The sequence below is a fragment of the Erigeron canadensis genome, chromosome 7 (assembly GCF_010389155.1).
Source record: "Erigeron canadensis isolate Cc75 chromosome 7, C_canadensis_v1, whole genome shotgun sequence".
Classification (NCBI taxonomy): domain Eukaryota; kingdom Viridiplantae; phylum Streptophyta; class Magnoliopsida; order Asterales; family Asteraceae; genus Erigeron; species Erigeron canadensis.
This window is the reverse complement of record NC_057767.1, coordinates 34458655-34483343: the sequence shown is the minus strand read 5'-3', so window position 1 is coordinate 34483343 and position 24689 is coordinate 34458655. Positions and strand designations below refer to the sequence as shown.

Here is a 24689-nt window from a genome sequence, read left to right as displayed (position 1 = left end):
TAATAATCAAAGTTTGACTTTTAGCATCTTTTGTGTTCCCCAGAAATAATGCCATCCCTATTATTTTATAATTTTTGATTCCTTTTTTTCTGGTTATTTGCTTTATTAGAAAAGCTCAAGTGGGAATACATTTATACATTTAGAAATACTCAAGTGGGAATACATATATAATACATGTACAATTTAACCTGCTATTCATCTACCAATCTACCATTAAAGCTGTCACAATTTGATATTAAGAGAGTTGATTACTAGATTAGAAATGGTCGATTGAATAAATAATAATGATTTAACCTTTCAGATGGAATTTTATATAAAATGATGCGTTTGATGGAAGGAGTCGAACATCCTCTCTAAGTTTCCTACCAGCTCTACTGCGTGTAAACTTAATGATCATACATGTTTTACAAACTACAATGTTTTTATCATTTGAAAAGAAAAGGAAATTACACAAATTATGCTTCTAGTAATTAGCATATGAATAAAAGTCGTGATTGATAATAAAATATATAAAAAACATACTAGTCCTAATACCCGTACGATATACGTTAGTTATATAGATTGTATCATAAAGAAATTCGAATATGCTGCACACATAATTTGTGAGTATAAAATAAATTTTGGTTCAAGTAATTAACCGATGATCGAAGTTAAGTTATACTCTTTCCGTCCCATTTTAAGTGTCATAATTTGACTTTCAAAGTCTTTTCCTTTAAATTTTGACCATAAATATTTTTGAATGTATTTCATAATAATTGATGAAACTTGTATCATTGAAAAGTAGATTGAAAACTAAATCTATTCGTATATTTTATATCAAGTATTATATAACACAACAAAATATAATTACGGTCAAAGATTGGAGAAAAAAACTTTGAAAGTCAAATTTGGACATTTAAAATGGGATGGAGGGAGTAATAAACAATAATGATAAATATATGTTTAATTAAAGTTTTGGATTTACCTTAAAATTTTAAAATCACATCAAAATTGAATTTGTAAGCATAGAGAATGACGACAAATAACTTTGTGATTTCGGATTGTAAACTTAATTTTTTGAATTCTTCATGTTATTAACTTATTATAATTAATATAAGTAATACAAGTTGAACAATTAAGAAAGAAAAATAGATAACTTTATTAATGAGAAAACGATCAATTAAATAAAATATAATGTGTTTTGTATCTATAAGTTAAGAGTTAGAGTTTAATTGTAAGTCTAATAAATAAATTAAATTTATATATATAATTAAAAAAGCTAATTCAATAAAAAAGATAAATTAAAAAGACAGATGTTAATCAAGGATTATACCGCATATCATTTAAAAATATCGCAATCCTGTTTAAGTTTATTGACAGATAATTATAATTATATTAAAAAAGATTGTTACATATCTAACGATGAAGTATATTTTAATTTAAAAAAATAGATTATAATGATAAATTTCATTATTTGATCGAATATAGACTCTAGCAAAAAGTAATTATAATATTGGATCTCTTTGTTTAAATAATAACATTGTTAACTTATAAGAATCCTAGTTTAAATAGGATAGAAGAGATTAAAGTTTTTTTTTTAATGATATTTTTTTAATGAATATAACTAAAAAGACACTTGTCGCATCAATATAGCGCCATGTATCGATTAAAGAATACTATAATCATGTTTTAGTTTATTGGTAGACTAGTGGTCAGGCCCGTCAAATGGACAGTCTCAAAATATATTAATCAAAGCTAAAAAATTGGAATTCAAATATATTAAATAGATATACCGAAATCAACTTGAAAATTTGCTAGCTGAATAACCACTCCATCGGTCAAAATACTCCAAAAATTATCCGCCCAACGAAGAAACATACGAAAATTAACTCCATATAAATATTGATTTCAGTTTACCCCGTTTTTTTCAACTTTAGTTAAACAAAAAATTTACAGTTTCTTATATTCTAAAAGTGTAAACTATATATATAAAAGTATAATTAAATATAAATTAGGTTAAAGTGTAAATTGGTGATGAAAAATCAAAAAGTGTAAGTTAATTATTTTAAATTGGGTTAAAGTGTAAATTGATGATGGAAAACTAAAAAGTATAAATTAATTGTTTTAGATTGGGGTTAAAGTGTAAATTGTTGATGGAAAACCAAAAAGTGTAAATTAATTTAGAGTAATATTAAAAAAATTAAAGAATTAATAAGGAGAGAAGGTTAGACTCAAGGAGGTGAATTAGGGGTACTAAGTGTACCCCCAACCTCCTCTTTTAGTTATATTATAGATATCCTTTAATATATATAGGAATAGGAATAATATATAGAGAAATCCAGGCATTATCGATCTACACATTGAACAAGTGTTTGATTTATAATTTTGTATGCTACGCAGAAATTCAAAAAGACACAATTAAAATGAAGTAAATAGTTTTTTTTTTTTTAAAAAAAAAACAAAAGTTAATGAATTACTCTACTTTCTAAAAGTTGCATCTAAAACTTTTTATAAAATCTGAAACTTTTTCCAGCTTTAAGATCTAGCCAGGACAGTCCCCTGCAATCACTGAATATATAAGCGCAAATTCTAGTTTGTTGAAGTTCTAGAATATTTCATTTTTGAATCCCACTTTAGTTCTGTACAAAATTACAAACTTCACATCTTTATATGACTTTATGCATATTATTTATTTGGAAGTTAATTTTAAATATACAAACATATTACTAAAATAGTTATTAATTAATAACGAAAGATATACATGTCATTATGTCCACTAATTTTATGTTATGACAAAATTTCGTCACTAGCTAACTACTTAGATTTAGTCACATTGTTGTTAGAGACCAAATTTAAATTGATCATTTTTGTCACTTTAGCTCCGTCACAAATTTTATTAGCTAGACATCATTTTCTGGTCATTGGTTTTGTTTAGTAAAAACCAGAATAGATGATAACTTTTGTTTTAATGATGATTAAGTAAAAATTATTTGTGACCAAATAACCGACGTCGTAACTAAAAGAAATGTTTCACTGCAAACAACTTTTCTTGTAGTAACAAAGAAGAAGAATGAATCTTGAAATTCAAACAAGTATTTGTATATATCCAAACTTGTAAAAACATCATAAAACTACCAAGAAAAAATTACATAGATCATATATATATACATATACTCTTTTTTGATGGCTCCAATTCCTCAAAATATATAAAAAACAAATTAAACCCTCTATAATAGGATCGAGATCGATCAACTTTCCAAAACTTCACAACTTTTCATGATCCTAAGCCTTTTACAAGAAGTAAGAAACATATCCCATGGTACATCTCCCACAAGCATCCAATCTCCATCTTTATCCTCATAAGTTGGTTTATATTCATTATTATTAGACTTATTATTATATCCTTCCTTTTCAGAATACAACCCAATTACACACTTAAACATGCCTTGCAACCCCTTCATAAGTTCCTCATAGCTTGTATATAATTTAAGGTCTACTTTCCTTAAATATGGAGCTCCATCCATGCTTACTTTTACGTATATCCCGGAACCCGACTCTAATTCGGTTTTCTTCCCTTGAATTATGTTTTTTCGGTATGATCTAACCGGTGGCCAACCTACAACTTGTGCCCTGAAAAAAAATATAATTACATTAATATATGCATGTCATCTTGTGCATGGTTTTCGTACGTATATATGCGTGCATGTTTATATTTTGGATGTGAATTAAATAGATTTTAGTTACATGGTTCAATTAGTAACTTACTTGGAAGGTGGGGAAGTTTTTGATGACTTGTTTTCATCGGAGACAGATAATTCCATCTCCGATGAGCTTCTTTTATTAGTTGCAACCGGAGATAAAGTTGTCTTTATATCCGGTTGCTCATCTTTGGTAGTTGACCCAGGCAACCCTAATCGTAATTCGGTTGCTTCGAAATTAATTAGATCCATTTGCCTTGTTGAAGTAGGGTTCTTGATTCTTGAATGGGTGATTTCCGGCGAGATTCTTGATTTTTTCCGGTGAGGGGATTTTGAGAGAATGTGTGTGAAGAAAGTTGTTTGTGGCTTTGATTTGTAATGGAAAATGAGTGTTTTATATAAAAGATTAGGGGTGAGACATAATTTAGGTGATTTATTCTCTTTGTGAATGAATTTCAAAACATAATAATTTAAATACCCCCACTCTCCCACTCGCAGCAATTCGTCTCACGCGACACCTTTCATCTTTGTATGGATTACCTATAATTAAGATTATAATTTAAAATTAAAATATATTTGCATAATACAATAGGGTATTAAACTAGTATATGTGAGTATGTGACATCTATTAGAGTATTTTAATTATTAACTTTTTTTTCAAGTAATTCAATCATTGAAGAAACCTATATAAGCAAATTGATAATGGAATAAGCCGTATAAGCGATGAAACATTCTCTTTAATTGACATTGTTAGTTTGGTACTTGTATGCAAAAATAAAAGCGGTCACACTAGCTAATATCCTTCTAATTAAGGATCCATAATAGGAGGGTCTTGGTAGGGAAACGCTATATATGAGAAGTTAGACACATGCTTTTTTACTTAGGTAAATTCGTACAAAAACTTAATAAATGTGTTGTTTTCTATTTTACAATTAACATGTGTAATTCAGTTTTCAATGTGAGTAATTGTTTCTATCACTTTTATGTGAGTATTTGCTAAATGCTAATGCAACAACCGTCATAGTGTGATGGTGTGACTTGCGTGTTTCCAAGACTAAACTGGACATCGAACTGTCAAGTGGGCGGTTTAAGGATCAAACGACCCAACTGGTCGGACCGGATCACAAATTGATCTCTTATATATATATATATATTTATTTTTTTAGAACCACATTTTATTATTATAGATTTGTATATATATACATCCTATCTATAAACATATATATTTAAGCTATGGAAGACATTGGAAGTATAGAGTTCAAATCTAGCAATGGATATTTTAATTTTTAACATTTTTCACTAGTTAGAAATGTTATATATTCATCGTATATGCAATTATATAACAAAACACAAAGGACATTGGTCCAGCACTAGCTGGTTCGAATTCAGGAATATAATATACAAAATATTTTTTTCCCTATTTCAATAGGCTTTTGAACATGATTGGATATAAAAAGAAAAGTGATCAATTCATATGTTCATTGTACCGGCTAGATTATCTTGTCCGGTCCGGTTTTCAAAACCACGGTTGACGGGTGAGTTTCTAATTTGAATAGGTTGATAATAAATGTGTGTGGAGGGACGCGCATAAATGGTGAGTTGTTATAGAAGAAAAGCAAGTGGGTTAGGAAATACAGCAAGAGATGTTGGGTCGATAACCGGCATGGGCTGGGTCAGTTGTGATTAAAACTGGGAACATACACAAGACAACCAGCGTGGAAATCTGTGGTCCATCCCTACCAACGGCTGTGATGTTCACTTTATATGAATCCAAATCATGAGCGTTGGATCACGAACCCATCGAGTGTGAAGAATACCATGTGATGGTAGGCCCCCAAATGTTCTGTAAGATGGTGACATTGCCCATGTGTGGACTCTGATTGGTGGCACCCACCATTTAAAATGCCCACCATTTTATATATTTTTATCATTACTATTATGTATGATAATAAATTAGCATGTTACCCGTATAATGCGATATAGTAAGGATAGCGACAATGTGGTCGTGATAGGTGACGGAAGGCGGCGGCGACGACTGTTGGTGGTGACGACGAGTAATGTAGTTTCTATTGATGTGAATGTAATTAAAACTTAATAATGTAGTTATTTTAAAAGTTAAATAACTTGTGGTTTAAATTATTTTATTAAAGATATTATAGATATGTTAGTGGAAATGTATAAATTGGAGTGATTTAGGAAATAAGAAATGGTATTTGTCATATTTCAAAAAATTTCAACATTTGATGAGGTTATAATTTTTTTCTTAAGTATGTATGAATAAACATTAATTTATATCTAGTTAATTTGGATTTTAATAATATTGTTTTAAAATGTGGTTGAGTTTGCAACCCAACCTATTTTGGTTGGGTGAATGCATGTCAATACATCATTGAGATTAAGAAATTAAGCAAAAATTTTTTTCCCAAAATATCCTACTTAAAACATAAAATCCTTATATATTCCCCTTTCCCCAATTTTCTCTCTAATCATTATACACTTTATCGACTTTCTATCACCCTCCGTTGCCGCCCTCCTTCTCCACAGCCTCCCTCGATCTCCACCACCGCCTGCCTTTCTCACCTTCTAACCGCCGCAACCCGCGGGCACTATGCTCGTATATAAAAATGAGTATCATTAAAAAATAAAGAGACTAATTTATCCTCACATAAGAGATTTAGATGGGTTATCGACAAAGAGACAACTAGACGAGTACTTATAGAAAAACAAAGTTCAAATACGATCTTGGATGAAAAAAAATACAAGTATTACACGTGAGAAATTAACGAACCACATGATTTAAAAGAAAAAAAATTATGTATCGGTCGCATACTAGCATTGAGGTGAGACTTGTAAATGGGTTTGGTCAAACTAATGTACGTGGGCCATTTATAAGCACAATTTATGAATGAGAAAAGTCGGCAGGCCTTTCAAAGTAATAGCCCATCGCACAGTCATGTTTGGACCACAAGAAGATGACCCATTAATATGAAACTATGAAAGGGTCGAATAATGTTATCGAGTTTGTACATTGTGAAGCACTAGATGTACGTTTGGTCCCAACTATTCTTTCACGTATTAAAACAAACCAAAAGCTGTCTAAAACTCTAAATGCCTAAGTCTGAATTTGAAGGTTAGGTGATGTAAAATATATGTTAGTTTTTTGACCTTTGAATGTATAATGTCACGAATTATAAATAAACTTCAACTTTATGTATTTGGCATTAGTCGATGTCGTCCACCTTGCCCCCTTTTCGTCATGGTCCGACATGAAGTAGTCAGGTCTCAAATGTTTATATGGCTTTACGTACGTATGAAATGTTTATTGTTTTTGTGTATTGAGGAAATGTATCTATTTATTGTGATATGGAAACTATAATTACACGAATTTAAAACATAAACAAAACATGTTTAGTTAAAAGCAAATTAATATATATTTTGCAAATTGTTATTCCAAAAAACATCCTTATTACTTCGCTAATATCATGGTGTGTCTACTGAGACTTGCTTACCAATTACTTTCATAGTTCCGGTGTACCTCTCTTCGAGCCTTATATGGGAGTGCATCAAAAACACCTTAAAGTGAAAACCGGTGACCCTATCTTTGTAGTGGGGGTTTTTCTCTTGTCTCGAGATCGTAATTGGCACGAGTTTTTTCCACCCTTACGTAGTATTTGCAGTAAAAAGCACATGATGGATTTAGAATAGGTTATTGTTGATTTGTAAATTGTAATTGTATTTTACTTTGTTGCTAGCTACCTAGCTAGCTCCTTGCTAGCTTGTGGCTTTATTAATATATATATTAATATTAATTTTGCCGTTCAGAAACAAATTACAATAATAAACTACACTAATATTCAATAATCTAAAGTTAATAATTTCCCTCGACAATCACCAGCCTTAGCTGGGGCCAATATTTGGTTCAAGGCGTGAAAATCATGAAACACAAAGTCCTATAAGAAGTTTATTTGTGTTTGATTTCTCTTGTTTGTTGCTCAAACAATCAAACTTCACATTGTTTAAGCTCAAACACATGCTTTGGAAAATCAACAAGACATGTATCCTCCTTTTCATGTAGTTATGAAGTATATAGTGCGTTAGTAATGGAATAAATGTATTCAAGTCTATCACCTCGCACATCATAAGACATCAGTTTCTTTTATAAGCCATACTACCTATAAACTTGGCACAAATCACACAATGCTATGAATCTGGGGCCGTTACTTAGTCCCAAATAACAATTTTTTAAAATAATGATAAAACTTTTTGTATGTAACTTATATAGCTATATATATGATAATTGTATCTCATTTTTACTTCAGTGCTTTTATAGTCTTATAGATTCATCATTAGGCACATAAATAAATTAGACATCTCTATCACGTTTATAATACCACTCACATAATTATATTTTCCCTTCACTTTACTCATAAGTCGTATATACTACTCGTCTACTATTATATATATCAAGAACTACCAGCCTTCTTCCTATTAGACAAAAACCTCTGTAAAGTATGCTAAATCCATATTGGCAAATTAATTTTTCCTCTCCGTACATCCCATTCTCTTTATGCATTTAATTCAGATTCAATACAATGGATAACATATGGTCATCTCACATATCTTTCACCATCATTTCGAATCAACTACTCACCATTAATTATTAAGAATTGTCACAAACAATTCAAAGCCTAAAATCGTCTAAAAACACTAAAAATAGCTGGAAAATATTGCATTATGTACAGCAATATTATTATTTTTGAAAACACGTATTGTGTTTTCGTTGACTATATTAAACAGGATAAAATTTAGCATACTGGTGAGGTGCATTTTAAGAAGGTAGATGGACACACACGTGCAATGAATTAAATGTGAAAATGAAATGTGGGCCAGAAGCCACACGTGAATTGGGCCATAAACTTGGACTTTTTTTTGGGTATGTTAACTGGGTCATATTCACATTCTCTTATGTCTCCCTTTCTGGAAACAAGTCCAATCCCCATGCCCATCAATCATAAACCTTGTAAATCCTCTCTTCCAACATAACGTACGTATATTGATGCATACATTACAATAACTACAGTGAAACCATGGCCCATTCAGTTAAAACATGCCACCTCATTTTCATGTTATGATTCCATCCTTGGGATATCCTGCCACTAATTCCTGGTTGGTCTTAATTTAGGATTTGTACCATCTTCACATGTAATGATGTACTACATTCTACATGTTATGAAAAAGGTGTACCTTTCGAAAAGTTTTTATCATGTGGCATGTTTCGAGTATGTTGAGTTATTTAAAATTTAACAATCACAATATGTTTTGATGTTTGTACATAAGTTGTAAATATCCGAACCACCCTATTATTGTGTGTGGTTGGTGTCGTTTTTTTTGAATAAAAGTTAATTTAAAAAAAAAAAAAAAAACAAGGAAATTGGAATAGACCCAAAGATTTCAAAAATGTAAATTTTAGACTAAACTTCCCGGATTAAACAAAACATCACATTGACAATTTAAGATTAACTCTTTTTGGTTTTCTTGCAGATAGTGGCTTTTGATATTTGACTCCTTGTTCCCTTTATAAATTGTTCCTATTTTAAAATACCAGGAAGATTAAATATAAAGATGGTTGGTGACCCATTAATAATATTATTATCTTGAAGAGATTCACCTGTTTTCGAGTCAAACTTTTTAGTTTTTACATTTGTTGAAATGGATAAAAGTAAAAATGTAAAACTAATAAATAAATAATATCATATAAAACCCTGTTTAAATATATATGTAGATAATTCAGAACTTAGGGTCATCAGCTTAAAAGGAAAAATTCTTTTATGAGACTAAGGGATTTCTAGACATTTACCTTTTTTTAAAAAAAAAAAAAATTTGTAAATAATAGAGTAGTAGTAGTGTTTAAAATGCATGACCATAAAACATAGGGTTTAATCACTAGATTGGCAATGTATTTTTCTTTTTATACATAGTTGCATGTTATACTCGTTTATTGATATATATACCCCATATATTTTTTAAATTTGTACATGGTTAAACGTTTTTGACTTGATGACCTATAATAACGAGTTAAACTATTTTTCTTTAAAAAAATCATAAATTCATGCTATTTTATTACTTGCTACTCTCTCTCCATTACACATTCATATGATCATCATATTAACACTTCAAAACATCAAAAAATTTATGATAAAAATCATAAAATTTCTTGAGTTAATACAAAAATCACCGAAAACAAAAATCTCATGATAAATATTAGAAACGCAGAATTACATCGAATTAGTACTAAATCAAATTATACAGAACTAGTTACAAATAGTTAGATGGCACGCATAATAACCAACATCGAATTAATGTTGGAATAAGGCTACGGAAATAAATGTTGACAACATTACTCGTGTAACTTACTCATATCAATTGATACCATTTTCTTTTTTTAAAGGTTTCGTATCGAAGGCTTACATACCTTTTTACTCTCGAATACCCGGTAGGAGGAAAAACCGCCTAATTAGTCGTCCAAAGGCACGACACTAATTAAACCCTCCTTTCGAGGTTTGATCCTAAGACCTCTTCTATCACAAAGAGACTATTGCCTTATGCCCAACCACTACACTGCAAGTGGAAGACATCATATCAATTCATACCTGATTAGTTTAAGTGAGTAGGAGTTGCGCCAATCATTAGAAAAAAATAACAATCAATTGAATTTCGGGCAAACTAAAGATCAGGGGATTATAATACTTAAAATCACAAGTGATTCGTTCAACAAACATTGCAGCGAATTGAAATTTGCAAAATTATTTCAAGGTTCAGCGGCGGAATCAACAACTTTCTCAGTCCCAATTTTTTTGTTAAATAAACTATTAAATTCTTGTAAGCATGAGATCCGATCTTTGTAGTAGAAGCATAACGTGTGTTTGTTGGGATTTTTTTCCTGAACAACAAATAATGAAAGAAAAATAGGGGAAAATAATGAGATTTGATAAGTATTTTTAGGGGGTTTGATCGGTATGGAAGAATCTTTAAACTATTTCAATGATTTACTTTTATCATTAACTTTTTAATGTTTTGATATTTAAAAAGAAAGAAAAGCAGAAGAAAAAAAAGAAGCAGGTAAAAATAGTAATCTTATGAATTTTTGATAAAATAGAATTTATCCGTTATCATAGATCATCATGTCAAAATGTTTAACCGTGTATAAACTTAAAAAGTTTATAGAAAACGAGTTTAACGTATAACCATGTATAATAATAAAAAAAAAATTACATTGGTGATCCAATTGTTAAATCTTAAAACAAATTAATGTTTTAATTTACCAAAATTTGGGAGACTTTGATTAAAAAAAAGGGGAGGTGAATGGGATACCCTGTAGCGGCGCACATGGAATAATGTATGACCCATGGGTAACACCTTCTTACGAGACTCACATGCCCACTTAACCGGACCCGGCCCTTCTTCCATCTGACCACATGTCAACAAGGTCCTACACTCACTCACTCACTCACTTTGATAATAATAGAAAACCACGAAGAACCATATTTTTCAAATCACATCACATAAAATCATGAACCCTTTTCTCTCTATTAGACTACGTGTTTCAAGATAACAAATGGTAGTGAACGCAAATTCCTTCAACCTATCACGCACCCTCACATATGGATTTAGTTTCGTTCATTAACTAGAGCGTATACGAGGGTGTTTGGGATTGCGTTATAAAGTGATTATCTAATTATTGCATTTGTAAAATGCAAATAATTTAAAAAAGTGTTTGTATGAAAAAGTGATCATCGGCTATGAAAACGCAATTTTGAAGAAGCATGTACCTACATGCTTTTTCAAAACGCAGTTTTAAAAACGCATAATCTATTTTGAAAACGCAAATTTTGTTTTGTAATCGCAATACAAACACCCCCTACGTGTCATATGTATAGGTCACCCATATGGATACCCACAATGATTACAAATTCAGTCCTAAATTATTTGAATTATTGAAAAAATTAACGCCCAAATCGATATAGGACAAGGAATAAAGGATGAATTAGAACACTGTTCAGAGTTCTGCAATCAATGGTAAGTTCACGCCCAAATTGATATAGAACAAGCAAAAGTAGAACTGACGACACCTATTTTTGAGTGTACAACTACGTAAAATATATATTGTTGTGGATGGTTAAATGGCGTTGTGAGAAATATCATTTCTCTATTTTGTAACAGAGAAAGTAATAAACTTCATTTAAGTTACCCTTTCAACTCCCTAACATAGTTGTAACACGTTACACGTGCTAATGTAAAGGAACCTAAATATATAAGTCATTCAAAGATACTTTCACTGATGAGACGGTGTACTATAGTATGAGAAGAACTTAACGGGAAGTAGAAATGTTCAGTATAAAAATTAAGATATAAAAAGCGAATTGATTAAAATCGATAAAACTTTCAATATATGAATTAATTAAGTAGATCATATCCAACATCATGAACTATATGTGCTCCTTTTATTTAAGTTTGTTTGTGTTCCTATTGGCTATTGTCTACATGCATTTGAATTAGAGTTTAAACATCAAATCAATAAGTCAATAAAAGATACTCAAATTTTTTAGAAAAGATGTATCATAGCATGTGACGAGACGGGTGTTCAGTATAAGAATCCAAATGAAAAAAAATAAAAATCAAATTGATTAAATTCGAATAGTGTTTATGGGTTAAAAGTAAACGTATATTTTCATCATCTTTTTGAAATATAACTTTTCTTGTTCAATAAGTAATTAATCCAATTTTGATCCACCCATGGGTGATGATATAATTCTAACTAATTATTGGGTAATTGTTTTAATCCACTAGTTGATGCATCTCTGATTTTATCCGCTGGTTTTACTTTTGATTTTTTAAAATGACAAATCACTCGTCATAATACCATTTGTGGGGTTTTTTTTTTCTCTTTTGAAATACCTGTCAATCTCTTGAATCTATGTGAAAGAATGAAATTGGTCAAGTCTCCCCTTGTATGTAAGGTGTTCCATGATGCGTTACACGACAGACCGTTCATAACCGTTGATTTAATTTAATCAATTAAGTGCTGATTAATTCAGTCTAAAAAAATTAGTTAAAACTTAAAAAAAATAATTTAATTACTTCTTTTCTTTGTTAAGAGAAATCAATTTAACCAATATTTTTAAAAAACCAACTAATTACTTTTTTGGCTTGCCCTATAAGTATTTCTAACGATTATTAAACATATAGATTTCATTTATTCTATATAAAGACAATAATTTGAGTTAATTATGTGAAGAATAAAACGTTATGCAAACCAACATGACATACTTTATAATTAGAAATTTATATGTATATATTAAGAAAATGATAAAATCGTAATGGGAAAAAAGTTTTACAGTAAGTGTTAATTAATAATATACTCCTTGTAAACTAATATAATATATGTAAAAAGTTATAATACTTTAGAAAACATTACAAAGTTAAGTATACTATTAATAGTTAAAATATAATTAAGCACTATGACAGTTATTATTGCTTTAAAGGATAAATAAATAAATAAATAAATCTATATGATCTTACTCATGTATTTTTGAGACAACCCAAAAATGTTATTATATTCTTTTAAAGAAAAGTTATGTAAAACATACAGTAGCTATCTTAGATAAAGCAGATAGAGATTATGTAAAATTTAAGAGAAAATTATGTAAAATTCAGGGGGTTATGTACATTTATCAAATTCAAAGGTTTAATTTATAACTTTTTTTAAAGTGGTAGTACCTAAGCTTAGGTAAAGTCTGCAGTACGGATCATTTTTTCTAATTTTTTTTTCTATAATATATAATTTATTTATGCTTCATTTATTATTTAAGAAAGCATATACTGTAATATATATCGTATGATAACATTATTCGAAACGAATGATTTACCCATATTCTTGTATCAACTAACCACATCCTCACTTCCATTTTCTTCCCCTAAAAATTGGATTTGACTAACAACTTATACCACAAAACATTTGAGAGAAAGAGATAGATCGATCTATCGATGACATCATTTGAGGAGACAGAGTTACGTCTAGGATTGCCAGGTGGTGGTGCGAATAAGACTGATGGAGGTGGAGAAACCGCGGTGCATACCAACGGTAGTAAAAGAGGTTATGATGAAACTATCATGGACTTGAAGCTAAAACTTTCATCAGAAAATGATCAAGAAACCATAAACAATCAAGAAAAGAACCACCCTCCTACAAAGTAAGTTTTTCGATCTTGTCTAATCAAAATTAGTACTTAATATTTTAACATGAACCAATTAACTTTTGTCGTAGTGTGTTAAATTGCATAAGTACTCATATGCTAGCTAGCTAGGCCTATATAGCTCCCTTAAGTAGTGTTTATTCATGCATAATGATTTATTTCTTGATCAATGAAACAAAAGAGATTAAATATAGATAGAATTATTAATTTGTAGGGCACAAGTGGTGGGATGGCCACCGGTGAGATCTTACCGTAAAAACATGTTGTCGGCTCAAAAGAACACCGCCCTCCACCGCCATGAAGAGGTTGCTGCTGGCAGTGGTGGGGCGGCGTTCGTGAAGGTGAGCATGGATGGAGCTCCATACCTTCGTAAAGTTGACTTGAGAATGTACAAAAGTTATCAAGATCTTTCTGATGCTTTGGGCAATATGTTTAGTTCCTTCACCACTGGTAACTACTATAGTTATTTATGTTACTTAATATCTAGTTTGATATTATTGATTAACCTATAATGACTTGTTAATGATGAATAGCTAATTTTTTTTGTCTATAAAAATAAATTATACATCAAGGTAATTGTGGATCACAAGGGTTGAAGGATTTCATGAATGAGAGCAAATTGATGGATCTTTTGAACAATTCGGATTATGTTCCAACTTATGAAGACAAAGATGGAGACTGGATGCTTGTTGGCGATGTTCCTTGGGAGTAATTTTCGTTTAATGATCATTCTTTTGCTATTTTTCACGATGTTGTGTAATCTTTATCTTTATAATTATATATATCTTACTGTGTTGTTTAGCGTTAATTTCTTAATTTTTCATCAGGATGTTCGTTGATTCATGCAAGCGTTTACGCATAATGAAAGGGAAGGAGGCTATCGGGCTTGGTAAGCAACATACATTGCATAAATTTTCTGCTATAAGAAAAAAGATCAATAGCTATGCATAGTTAAAACTTCAACTTAATTAACTACATATATGTACGTAATATGTATTTGTTTAGTTAAAAATTAATGTATAATAATGCTAGAGTAGTATTAATTACAACTTCGTTTAAAATCAAAATGTTAGCACCAAGAGCTATGGAGAAGTGCAAGAACAGAAGCTAAAAGTCGCGAAAGGGCTTAAATCCGACATCCTGGTCCTATCTATCTGTGACATATGAGAATGATCGAAAATACTCAGAGATGGATGGATTGAGCAGATTGTTGGGTATGTGTCTATACGTATTATTGTACTTGATAACTCATTTCAGGATTTGTGAAATTGGAATGTTGATTATATTGTGAGAGTGATATCATATGTATCTATAAAAGATGGGTAATTTGAATGTGTATGAACATAATAAATAGGCAAAAAATCGTTCTAATAAACTCTTGTATCAAGATATATATGTACGTGCTACCAAATCAAAGGTTTGTAGCCTTTGTTTTGGTGATCTTTTTTGTACAACGTTTAATATTCTATATATGTAACTTGTGTATTTGCCGTAGCGATTTACATAACACATCATGTGTCATATATTTTATGGAGTACATATCATTACAAGCATTAAACAAAATCTAGCTAGGTACCATAGTTTTCCACACTAACGATACACAACATATATGGCAAAATCTAAAATTTTTTGCTATATAAGTTAACATTAATTAGCACATTACTTCAATGGTAATACAGATCGAAACTTTAGCTAGCTAGCTAGCTATTTACCATGATTCAAATGACGGTTATTTCATGTGACATATATTGTCGATATCAAATGCGGATTCAGTGTATATATCATAGAGTTAAGTACTTTTTTCGTTCCTGTGATTTTTCAATTTTGCAATTTTCAGCATTAACGTTAACTTTTGGCCAAAATCAACCATGTGAATTGCATTTCGTCCTTGGATCCGTTAACTCCCTCGTGTGCCTTGCACGTGAAGGGTATTTATGCCTTTTCACCTATCTTCATGGCTTGTCGCTTTGGTTAAGTACAAAATTCATCACCATATATAGTTTGTCATTTTTGCATTTTTCATCCTTGTATTTAACATACCTATAAATAAGAAATTGATCAAAAACCAAACAAACTCAAGTCAAAAACTTATATATACCTACATATAACGATCTAATTTAATACCGGTCCGGAACCACTAATTTAATTTATTATTATTTTTTTTAATAAAATATTACAAAACTTACTATAATTTAACGAAAACAAAATATAATTACACTTTACTCAATAATAATACCAAATAAGTACTTTATAATAAAATATAAGTTTTAAAGTTCACAAATTATAAAAAAAAATAACACTAAAGTAATATAAAAAGACAAAAATGCCCCTCACGTGACTTGCATGTGAGGGGGTTAATGACAAAGTTATAACGACAGGAACGAAATGCAAACCACGAGGATGATTTTAGCCAAAAGTTAACGGCGGGGATAAAAGCTGCAAAATTGAAAAACCACATGGACGAAAAAAAGTAGTTATGTATTATCATGTTTTTGGTATAATTTATGTATATTGTCACATTTATGTATATTATCATGTTTTTGGTTTATTTTACCTTCAAATATATATCAAGCCTAAATTTTCTTCTTTTCGTTTGACTCTTACTTCGTCATTTCTTAAATCGGTCTCTAATTGATATAACACGTACAATTGACCAATTTTTTGTGGGCGTGAGGAATCGTTGACTTTTTGATTAGATTTAATTGGTTCATTGTATATTGATTGTTGTATTTGAATTCCTATCTGGTGTTGCATACTATGAATTGTTGAAATCTATGACTTGAATGCATCATATAGTTGTTTACTTTCCATGGACCATGATTTGTTTGTAAAGTATAAGTATGGTGAAAATACGACATAATATGACAGGCATATACATGATAAAATACGATATAAATTTGAATATACCTTTTCTAAGTTTTGCGAGACATAAACATGTGAATGTCAATGTAAAGGGGTATGCATTTATGTAGGTTGGTCGGCCCTTTCATAAATGTTCTAATTTCTTGAACGGATTTAATTTGGAAAATAAAACATTACCAATGTTCAAAAAAAAAAACATTACCAATGTATCAGATAATTTGTACATGTTTTAATTATATGTATGGACTTGCTTTAGTATAGAAGACTTTTTGATTTCACCCGAGTACAAATATATTACTCCTATTACATTTCTTTCAAATAGAAGATGATTTACAATTATTTCCAATTAATACGTATTTTTATTTTGAAAAATTGAAGTATTATTTTATGAGTTATATATATCTTTATTAAGTATTGAAGTATGAACAAAAACAGATGGTTAATACTGTAGTGACTCGCCAATGGGGTTGGTTGGTGACCCATTGGTAAGATCTTTGACGTTTGCAGGATCCACCTGGGTTTGAGTTTCATTTCTCACATCTGTGCGAGTAGATTAATAAGGGTTTTTCGTAAGTCATGGTTTTCAGGCATACATATAATTTAGAAGTAGAAGTAGGCGTATGATAGAATGTCGTTCAAAAAAAAAAAATACTGTAGTGACTCAACGATTACAAAACTAATTTCTATTACATTGAGATTATCGGTAATTATGAATACATGGTAATACGAGTAATATCGTAAGATTTCACGACCTCAAAGACGTCACTGCTTGTCAAAGTTATATGAGATGATAATTAAATTGTTCAAGTAAATAAGTTAACTAAAAAAATATCGTTATCGTATATATATATATATATATATATATATATATATATATATATATATATAGTGAGTACATTTTATTATATGGATATTAATATGAATGAGACATGATCTCTGCGGGTTGTCAAGTTGAATGATAAACAGTAGTGATAGTAGTTTTCTGATAGTAACTGAAATTCATGCATGCAGATTCATCATATCAATATAGGAAAAATCCAAAAATCCTCTTGTTCTTTGACCCAAGGGGTATTAAGCATACATATATATGTATACAAAAGCTTTTAAAAATTGAATCATATATCGAAAGCTTAATGAGTATTTACGATAACGTTTCATCATAATTAATTAATTATTGAAAGTTAATTGGAAGAACGCATTTTTCAGGGAAACGAAAAAGGAAAAATTAAATATTTTGCATATAGTTATAAAAAAAGAAAAAGAGTTAATTGCAAAATTGGTCCATGTAGTTTATACGCTTTAGCAATGAGGGTCTCTTTTTAAGTATCGTTGCAATGAGGGTCCCTGTTTTGAGAATTTTTTGCAAGATTGGTCCCTTTATAACATAACCGTTAGCAAATGTCGTCAAATCTTAACAGAAAGGACCATCATTGCTAGTAAACTCGGAAAGGACACCCATTACTTAAATGAAAAAAACATAGGGACCAATCTTGCAATTAACAACTTGTAATCTTTTTTAAATTTAACTCAAGAGATTGCAACATACAATTATCAGTGTGTCAGATCCCTAATTAGTAAACTTATGTATACTCAAAAGTTTTGATAATAGAAATGTACCTGGTATAATCTTTTTTACTTTGAAAAACAATTGATATATAACTTTTATTATTATATATAGTTACGAAATTAGAGGTTGTGTGTTTGAAATTTGATATTATCAAAAAGTAAACCTGTTCAAAAAATATAATTATCATATATGGTTTTTTAGTTCCTTATGTAACATGTTAAACATTTATGCGGTTGATGGATTGATAAATATTAATTAATAAATATATAGTTTATTTTAATATAGATCATAACAAACTTTTTAATATGCTTTTTATATATCGAGTAATACAGTCTGTTATCTTAAGACGTGAATATAAATTATTATGTGGATTTGATTATCATCAACAACTGAATCATTTACAAATTTTATAATATTTTTTTAGAAAGATGTATTTAACAGTTTAATAGTTATGAGGGAAAGTGTTCGCGCGTTGCGACCGTGAGATGGTGGGGGTGATAGGTCATATGAGGTGATAAGTCATAAAGTGTGATAGCCAAATGCTTCAGTTGTACGGACTCCGTTAATTCGGAGAGTATAGTACTTTAACGGATGATGATAATTTATGTCACTAGATGACTATCAGTGAACAAACGACATGCGGTCTTCAAAAAAATAAAAATTTTTGTATACATTATTAAGCATTAATTCTCCCAACTTAGAAAAAACCATGTTGATTTCCGCGGAATACAAGTTCTATAGAAATTAGTTGAACCATATATGAATTTAAATGGTATTAAAATCAAATAGTTTATTTGGTAGACTCAAATTGATCGGTAAAACAAAATAATTAATAAAAAAATCCAAGATCTGAAACATATAAACAACGTTGATTATTGAATAAAGGTATATAATAAATTAAATTGTACCTTCACGGAAAAAAAAAAAATTTTCTTCTGAATGGTAGTTTAATCAAAAGAAAATTTGTAGAACAAACTATATAAAAAAAATTATGGTTATAGACTCGTGCTGATAACGTGTTGTAAAACTAAAGAAACAGAACATGCAATAAAGAAGATAAGAGAAATAGAGACAATGGAGAATTTCATTCATTAACATCACCAATACAATGTTTATATAGATAAATATAAGAGTCTTTTCCAAGAAACAAATCTCGTAATATAATACAAATATCTAGTTACCATATATGGACATCCATCTAATATTTATTCATAATAGATATAGATATTTAAATTAAGTATTTATTAATTTTCATTCTTTTATAGAAAAGTTAAAAAGTATACATAGAGATCTGACGCACTGACAATTATATGTCGCAATATCTTGAATTAAATCAAATAAGATATCAAGTTGTTAATTGCAAGATTGGTCCCTATGGTTTTTTCATTTAAGTAATGGGGGTCCTTTCCGAGTTTACTAGCAATGACGGTCCTTCTGTTAAGATTTGAGTCGCTAACGGTTCTGTTAGAAAGGGACCAATCTTGCAAAATATTCTCAAAACAGGGACCCCCATTGCAACGATACTTAAAAAGGGACTCCCATTGCTAAAGTGCATAGACCACAGGGACCAATTTTGCAATTAACTCAAAGAAAAACTTAGACAAGTTATTCAAACTTAATTATTATAAGAGAGACGTTTATAAATAAAAACTTGTAATATTGCAATTGAGCGACCATTATTGTGTCCTAGAAATAAAACTTAATGTCTGTTTTGTCTTAAGAAAGAAACACACACTTGCTTTTTTAAATTAAAATGTTGACAATGATCTAATGAGGAACATGAGATTAATGCAACATGTTTCATGCTTATGCATTTAATAAAATTGTCTTAGATACTATACAATTTAATATTCGACACATGACCATGTTTATACATGTCTTACATTTGCCCCAAGTTGCATTTTCATTATCATTTACAGTAGATCGATCTTGTTCCATGAGACCATCATGTATGTACTTCATGAAAACGTCATCGTTGTAATGTGATTCTTCCAAAAGAGAGCTATTATTAATTAATAATCCATAAAAGCTTTTAAAACAATTAATTCATGAAAAAAATTGAAAATTTAAGGGTATTGGCCCCACCTTCCCTTTTACAAAAGAAGAAACTTGTACGAGTAAGAAGTTTACGGGCCTTCTTTGTGGACCACCTTTGGATCGATATTCTTATTAAAAAGAAGCCCAAGTTGTAACAGATTAAGTTTTAACTATATATATATATGATAATACGAAGTTATGAACTATGCAACACTACTAGCTTTCTCTTTATTTTATGGAATTTATAAATTTTATGGAATTTATTTATTAATTTAGGTCTCTCAAAAAAGAAGATTAGTGTTGTTGTAATGGTTTATTTTTATTATTTTTGACCCAACCTAGCTCATTATATTTTTCTTCTTAACTAGCTTAGACTTCAAGTCAAGGTTACAAAAAATCCTTAAGCTTTGATTATAGATTCTCCGCTACAGTCTACTCTATTTAATAATTGCATGTTGGCATGATATGTAAAAGACAAAATTTAGACATGACATTTATGGGAGCATCTTAGACCGAGACCATCTTAATTGATCCATTTTATGTATAACTCATGTTACAATTAATATCTACACAAACACGGCCACACCTCAAAATGTTGAATTCTAAATGGCATCAATATGTAGAAAATATACATTTCGCAATAGGTTAACAAATCAATATATGCATGCATCTATCTATATCTCACAAGGCTTTTAAGGCTGCGCCAGAAATCCAGAATAAAGAAATTAATATCAATGAGGATGGTAATAAAAATGTGTTCCTTAACTAAATTCTCCAATTTAAGATCTTGAAGTGTCATCATAATTTTATAGGTGTGCCAAATTTAAAAAACTGGTCATATACTCATATCAGTTAAATAGTTGGGCTATAGACATATACTCATATCAGCTATACAAAAAATAAAAATAAAAGTAAAAAAAGCTAAATAGTTGCGCTATATATAGAAAGTATAAATATATGGTGGGCTGGTGGCTATCGGGTATTGAAAAGAATATGGTCTTAAAGTTGGGCCTTAAACAGTGTCTGACATTGGTCTATCAAAATATATTTATATGAAAATGATTGTGAATATGATTGTGCTTTGAAAAGTTTGAATGAGTTTCACATATTGACCGATTACTCCATTTAGCCAGTCAGGGTTCCTTGACTTGGTATTTTCCAGTAGCCAGAATTTTGTCACAACCCACAAACCTTCTGTAACAACTAACAAGTGAGTGTGACAAACAATCATAAGCTTCTATATCTTCTTCTAAAACAGACCACCCCATTGTCAAATTTCATTCCGTGAATCTTTTGCATCTATTAAAAAATGTAAACAAAGATATAAAACAGAACCTTTTGCAGATAAATACAAGTTTCATACACAAGTCAAGATAAAAAACTGGAACAAGAAAAAAAAAACACATAAATTTACTACTACTAGTCGTATAATATCAACTAATTAAGTCCAAACGAAACTAGCGCAATATAGGATCAACGTCAGCAGGATGAAATGCGGCGTATGCACTACTGGCGAATTGGCTCAGTCTACGGTTGGATCTTTCAGATGTTGTGGTTCAAAGGATAGATGGTTTCAATATAGCTCTTAAATTCAATGAACACGTTTTTAGGATGTAGAAACGGATGATCATCACCAATCACAAAGTTTAATGATTTAAAACGTTCATGTTTCAAGTCATAAACAGGTACTCCGATGATGACATCCTTCTTCATCTTCTTCTTAGACACCCTCTTTTTCTTAGACAACATTCTCTGACACGAAAACACAATCTTGTTATACTTATCACAATAATCCCACGGTAAAGGCCCTTCCTCACCAATCAACTTGTCGGCGGACAAAGTAATGGTTTTCTTGGCCCAAACACCGCGATTTTCATGGTCTTGTAATATCCAGATATCCATATCGTTGGTTTCCACCAACCGATCATGACAAACAAGTCCTAATAATAAGCCACCATCATTATTGATTTGAGTGAGTAAAGGGATGGTGTCTCTAAGTATATGGCCTTGTACACTATGGTATCTTGTGTATGGCTTAGGTGGAAGATCTACAAGTAAGTCAATTACCGAAAAACATTCAGTAATCAAATCAAACGTCAAGATTTTCTTTAATTCATGGGGAAGCATCATATGTATGACACTATTGACACAAACACTATTTTTCAAACCAGGAGCAACAAGGACAATATTTATAGGATCAGCAGGAAGGGTGGTGGGGTTATCGAGTTTTCTCCAAGAATAATCCGACAAAGAAAATACCTCAAACTCTGCTGTTATAACATCCGAAGCAGCAGAACGAAGCAGCCTCATGTGCAAAATCTTATGTTGGTTTTGGGATTGGTCGAACCCAAAAAAGTTATACCGCCTGCAAATAATTTGTGTCTCAACATTAACATTATTTGGAGCAGCAGTAGCAGGCTGCGGAAAAGGGAGATTAAAGACTTGTCGAGTTGTAGGGTTGACAACGTAAGCAAAAACATTGCTGGTAACTAATACTAAACCATTAATATGTTCGGTTCTAGTGTAACCCGTCCAAGTATTTTTAACTTTATTGATGGTGAGGAGATGGATAAGAGGTCCGCGATTAGGACTGGTTGTTTTTAGTATATAGTGTTGGTCAGTCTGTTTGTTGTGAGCGTGGACGAAAAAGCCGGAAGTAGTAGCGGGGTTTCTAGAGTGGCGTAACTGTGCGAAAGATGGATGGGAGATTAGAGACAGCCATTGCTTACATGCGGTTTTGAGTCGGGCCAGGGTTATGGCAGGGAGTCTTGACAAGATTTCTTCTATTATTTCTTTTGGGATATTGTTTGGGGAACCTCTTCTTCTCCTCGATTCTTTTTCGAATTTCTTCTTTTTCATCATCCTCGTCTCCATTCTTTTCAAATCACTTGATAAAATCGTTGTGTAAAAAAAAATAAAAAATATTTGGATTGGGGTAGCTAGGTTAATTAGTTTACGCAGGCCAGAATATATAGGAGGTCTAATGGGATATTCACATCAAAATATTTATAAAAATTCTTGTTTTCCATATTTATAGGAGATTATAAAAATCTAAAGTTACAATAAAAAGTAAAAAAAAATATAGTAGAAGCGGTTTTCAATCTTTCAAAAGACACCAATTTTAATTTAATACTCCCTCCGTCCCAATTTAAATGTCCTATTTTGACTTGTCAAGTTTTTTTTCATAACTTTGACCGTAAATAATTTTGTTTATGTTATATATTACTTGATGAAAATCATATCAATGTAAAATACATTTAAAACCCTATCCAATCATATATATTATATCAAATATTATATAACACAAACAAAAATATTGACGGTCAAAGTTAAGCACGAAAGACCCAAAATGTCGAACTATGACATTTAAATTGGGACGGAGGGAGTAATATTTTCATATTAAAAAGACTAGGAGGCTTCTAAATCATTAAACTTTAAAAAAGAACAATTACAAAATACAATTAATTTATATCTTTTTAAACAGTTATATATTGGATCACTTAATTACATATTAAAATTCAATTTGATATTGAACGGCTTTTGAAAAACTCAATAAATCATTCTATATATCAATCCCAAATTTATCACATCAACAATTTCGGCAGGGTATATATATTATATACATATTGCCTTCACATGCATAAAACTATTTTTTAGAAATTAATACGATGCACAAATAAATTAATAGGATGCACAAATACCCTAATGTATTGGTTGAACAACAATTTTTAAATTGGATGCACATAACTTATATGGATGTAATTTTGATAAAAGGATGCAAATTTTAGATCATGTACTTATATGGATGCACCAACTCTTTCACAATAATGCATCCCCTTGTTTTTTATATAGAAGAAGTGCATCCGTTTTTTAAAAAGTAGAATTGCATCCACATTTATACCAGAGAAATGCATCTAATTATTCACCTAATTTTTCCTTTTTTTATAAACTAACCATTCTGGTAACTGCTTCTTTTTTCTTAACTCCCATAAACGTGTTATGCATTTTTTATTTTTTTTTTATATATTATTCATTACTTTATTTGAGTACTCATTTATCCTTTAATACACATGTAAAAACCCATTTTTGCCACTAACTAAATAAATAATTTCAAATATGTCATTAATCATCATGACCTTTAAATATTTTTATCCAAAGGCTAGAAACTATTCTTACTGTTCTTATTCTAAACATGTTCTCATTGGATAGTTACCCTATATATATATATATATATATATATATATGGGGATGGGAATATAAGGTTGTTAGGTAGCTAAGCTTAGGTGTGGAACA

General features: G+C 30.3%; 3 protein-coding genes across 3 annotated transcripts; 1 reads left to right on the top strand and 2 right to left on the bottom strand.

Annotated features, from left to right (window-relative positions):
* Positions 1-3056: 3056 nt before the first annotated feature.
* On the bottom strand, positions 3057-4083 carry LOC122606969 (auxin-induced protein 22D-like). Its single transcript, XM_043779875.1, has 2 exons — positions 3745-4083; positions 3057-3609 (listed from the first exon to the last, which is right to left on the bottom strand). The coding sequence occupies exons 1-2, from the start codon at positions 3927-3929 to the stop codon at positions 3228-3230; spliced, it is 567 nt and encodes a 188-aa protein (XP_043635810.1). The 5' UTR covers positions 3930-4083; the 3' UTR covers positions 3057-3227.
* A 9481-nt stretch (positions 4084-13564) lies between these two features.
* LOC122606691 (auxin-responsive protein IAA16-like) lies at positions 13565-15305 on the top strand. The gene is made up of 5 exons (XM_043779541.1): positions 13565-13927; positions 14145-14380; positions 14503-14638; positions 14758-14819; positions 15004-15305. The coding sequence occupies exons 1-5, from the start codon at positions 13722-13724 to the stop codon at positions 15039-15041; spliced, it is 678 nt and encodes a 225-aa protein (XP_043635476.1). The 5' UTR covers positions 13565-13721; the 3' UTR covers positions 15042-15305.
* A 6413-nt stretch (positions 15306-21718) lies between these two features.
* Positions 21719-23315, bottom strand: LOC122608508 (putative F-box protein At3g10240). Its single transcript, XM_043781613.1, has one exon. The coding sequence runs from the start codon at positions 23268-23270 to the stop codon at positions 21939-21941; it is 1332 nt and encodes a 443-aa protein (XP_043637548.1). The 5' UTR covers positions 23271-23315; the 3' UTR covers positions 21719-21938.
* Between the last annotated feature and the right edge of the window lie 1374 nt (positions 23316-24689).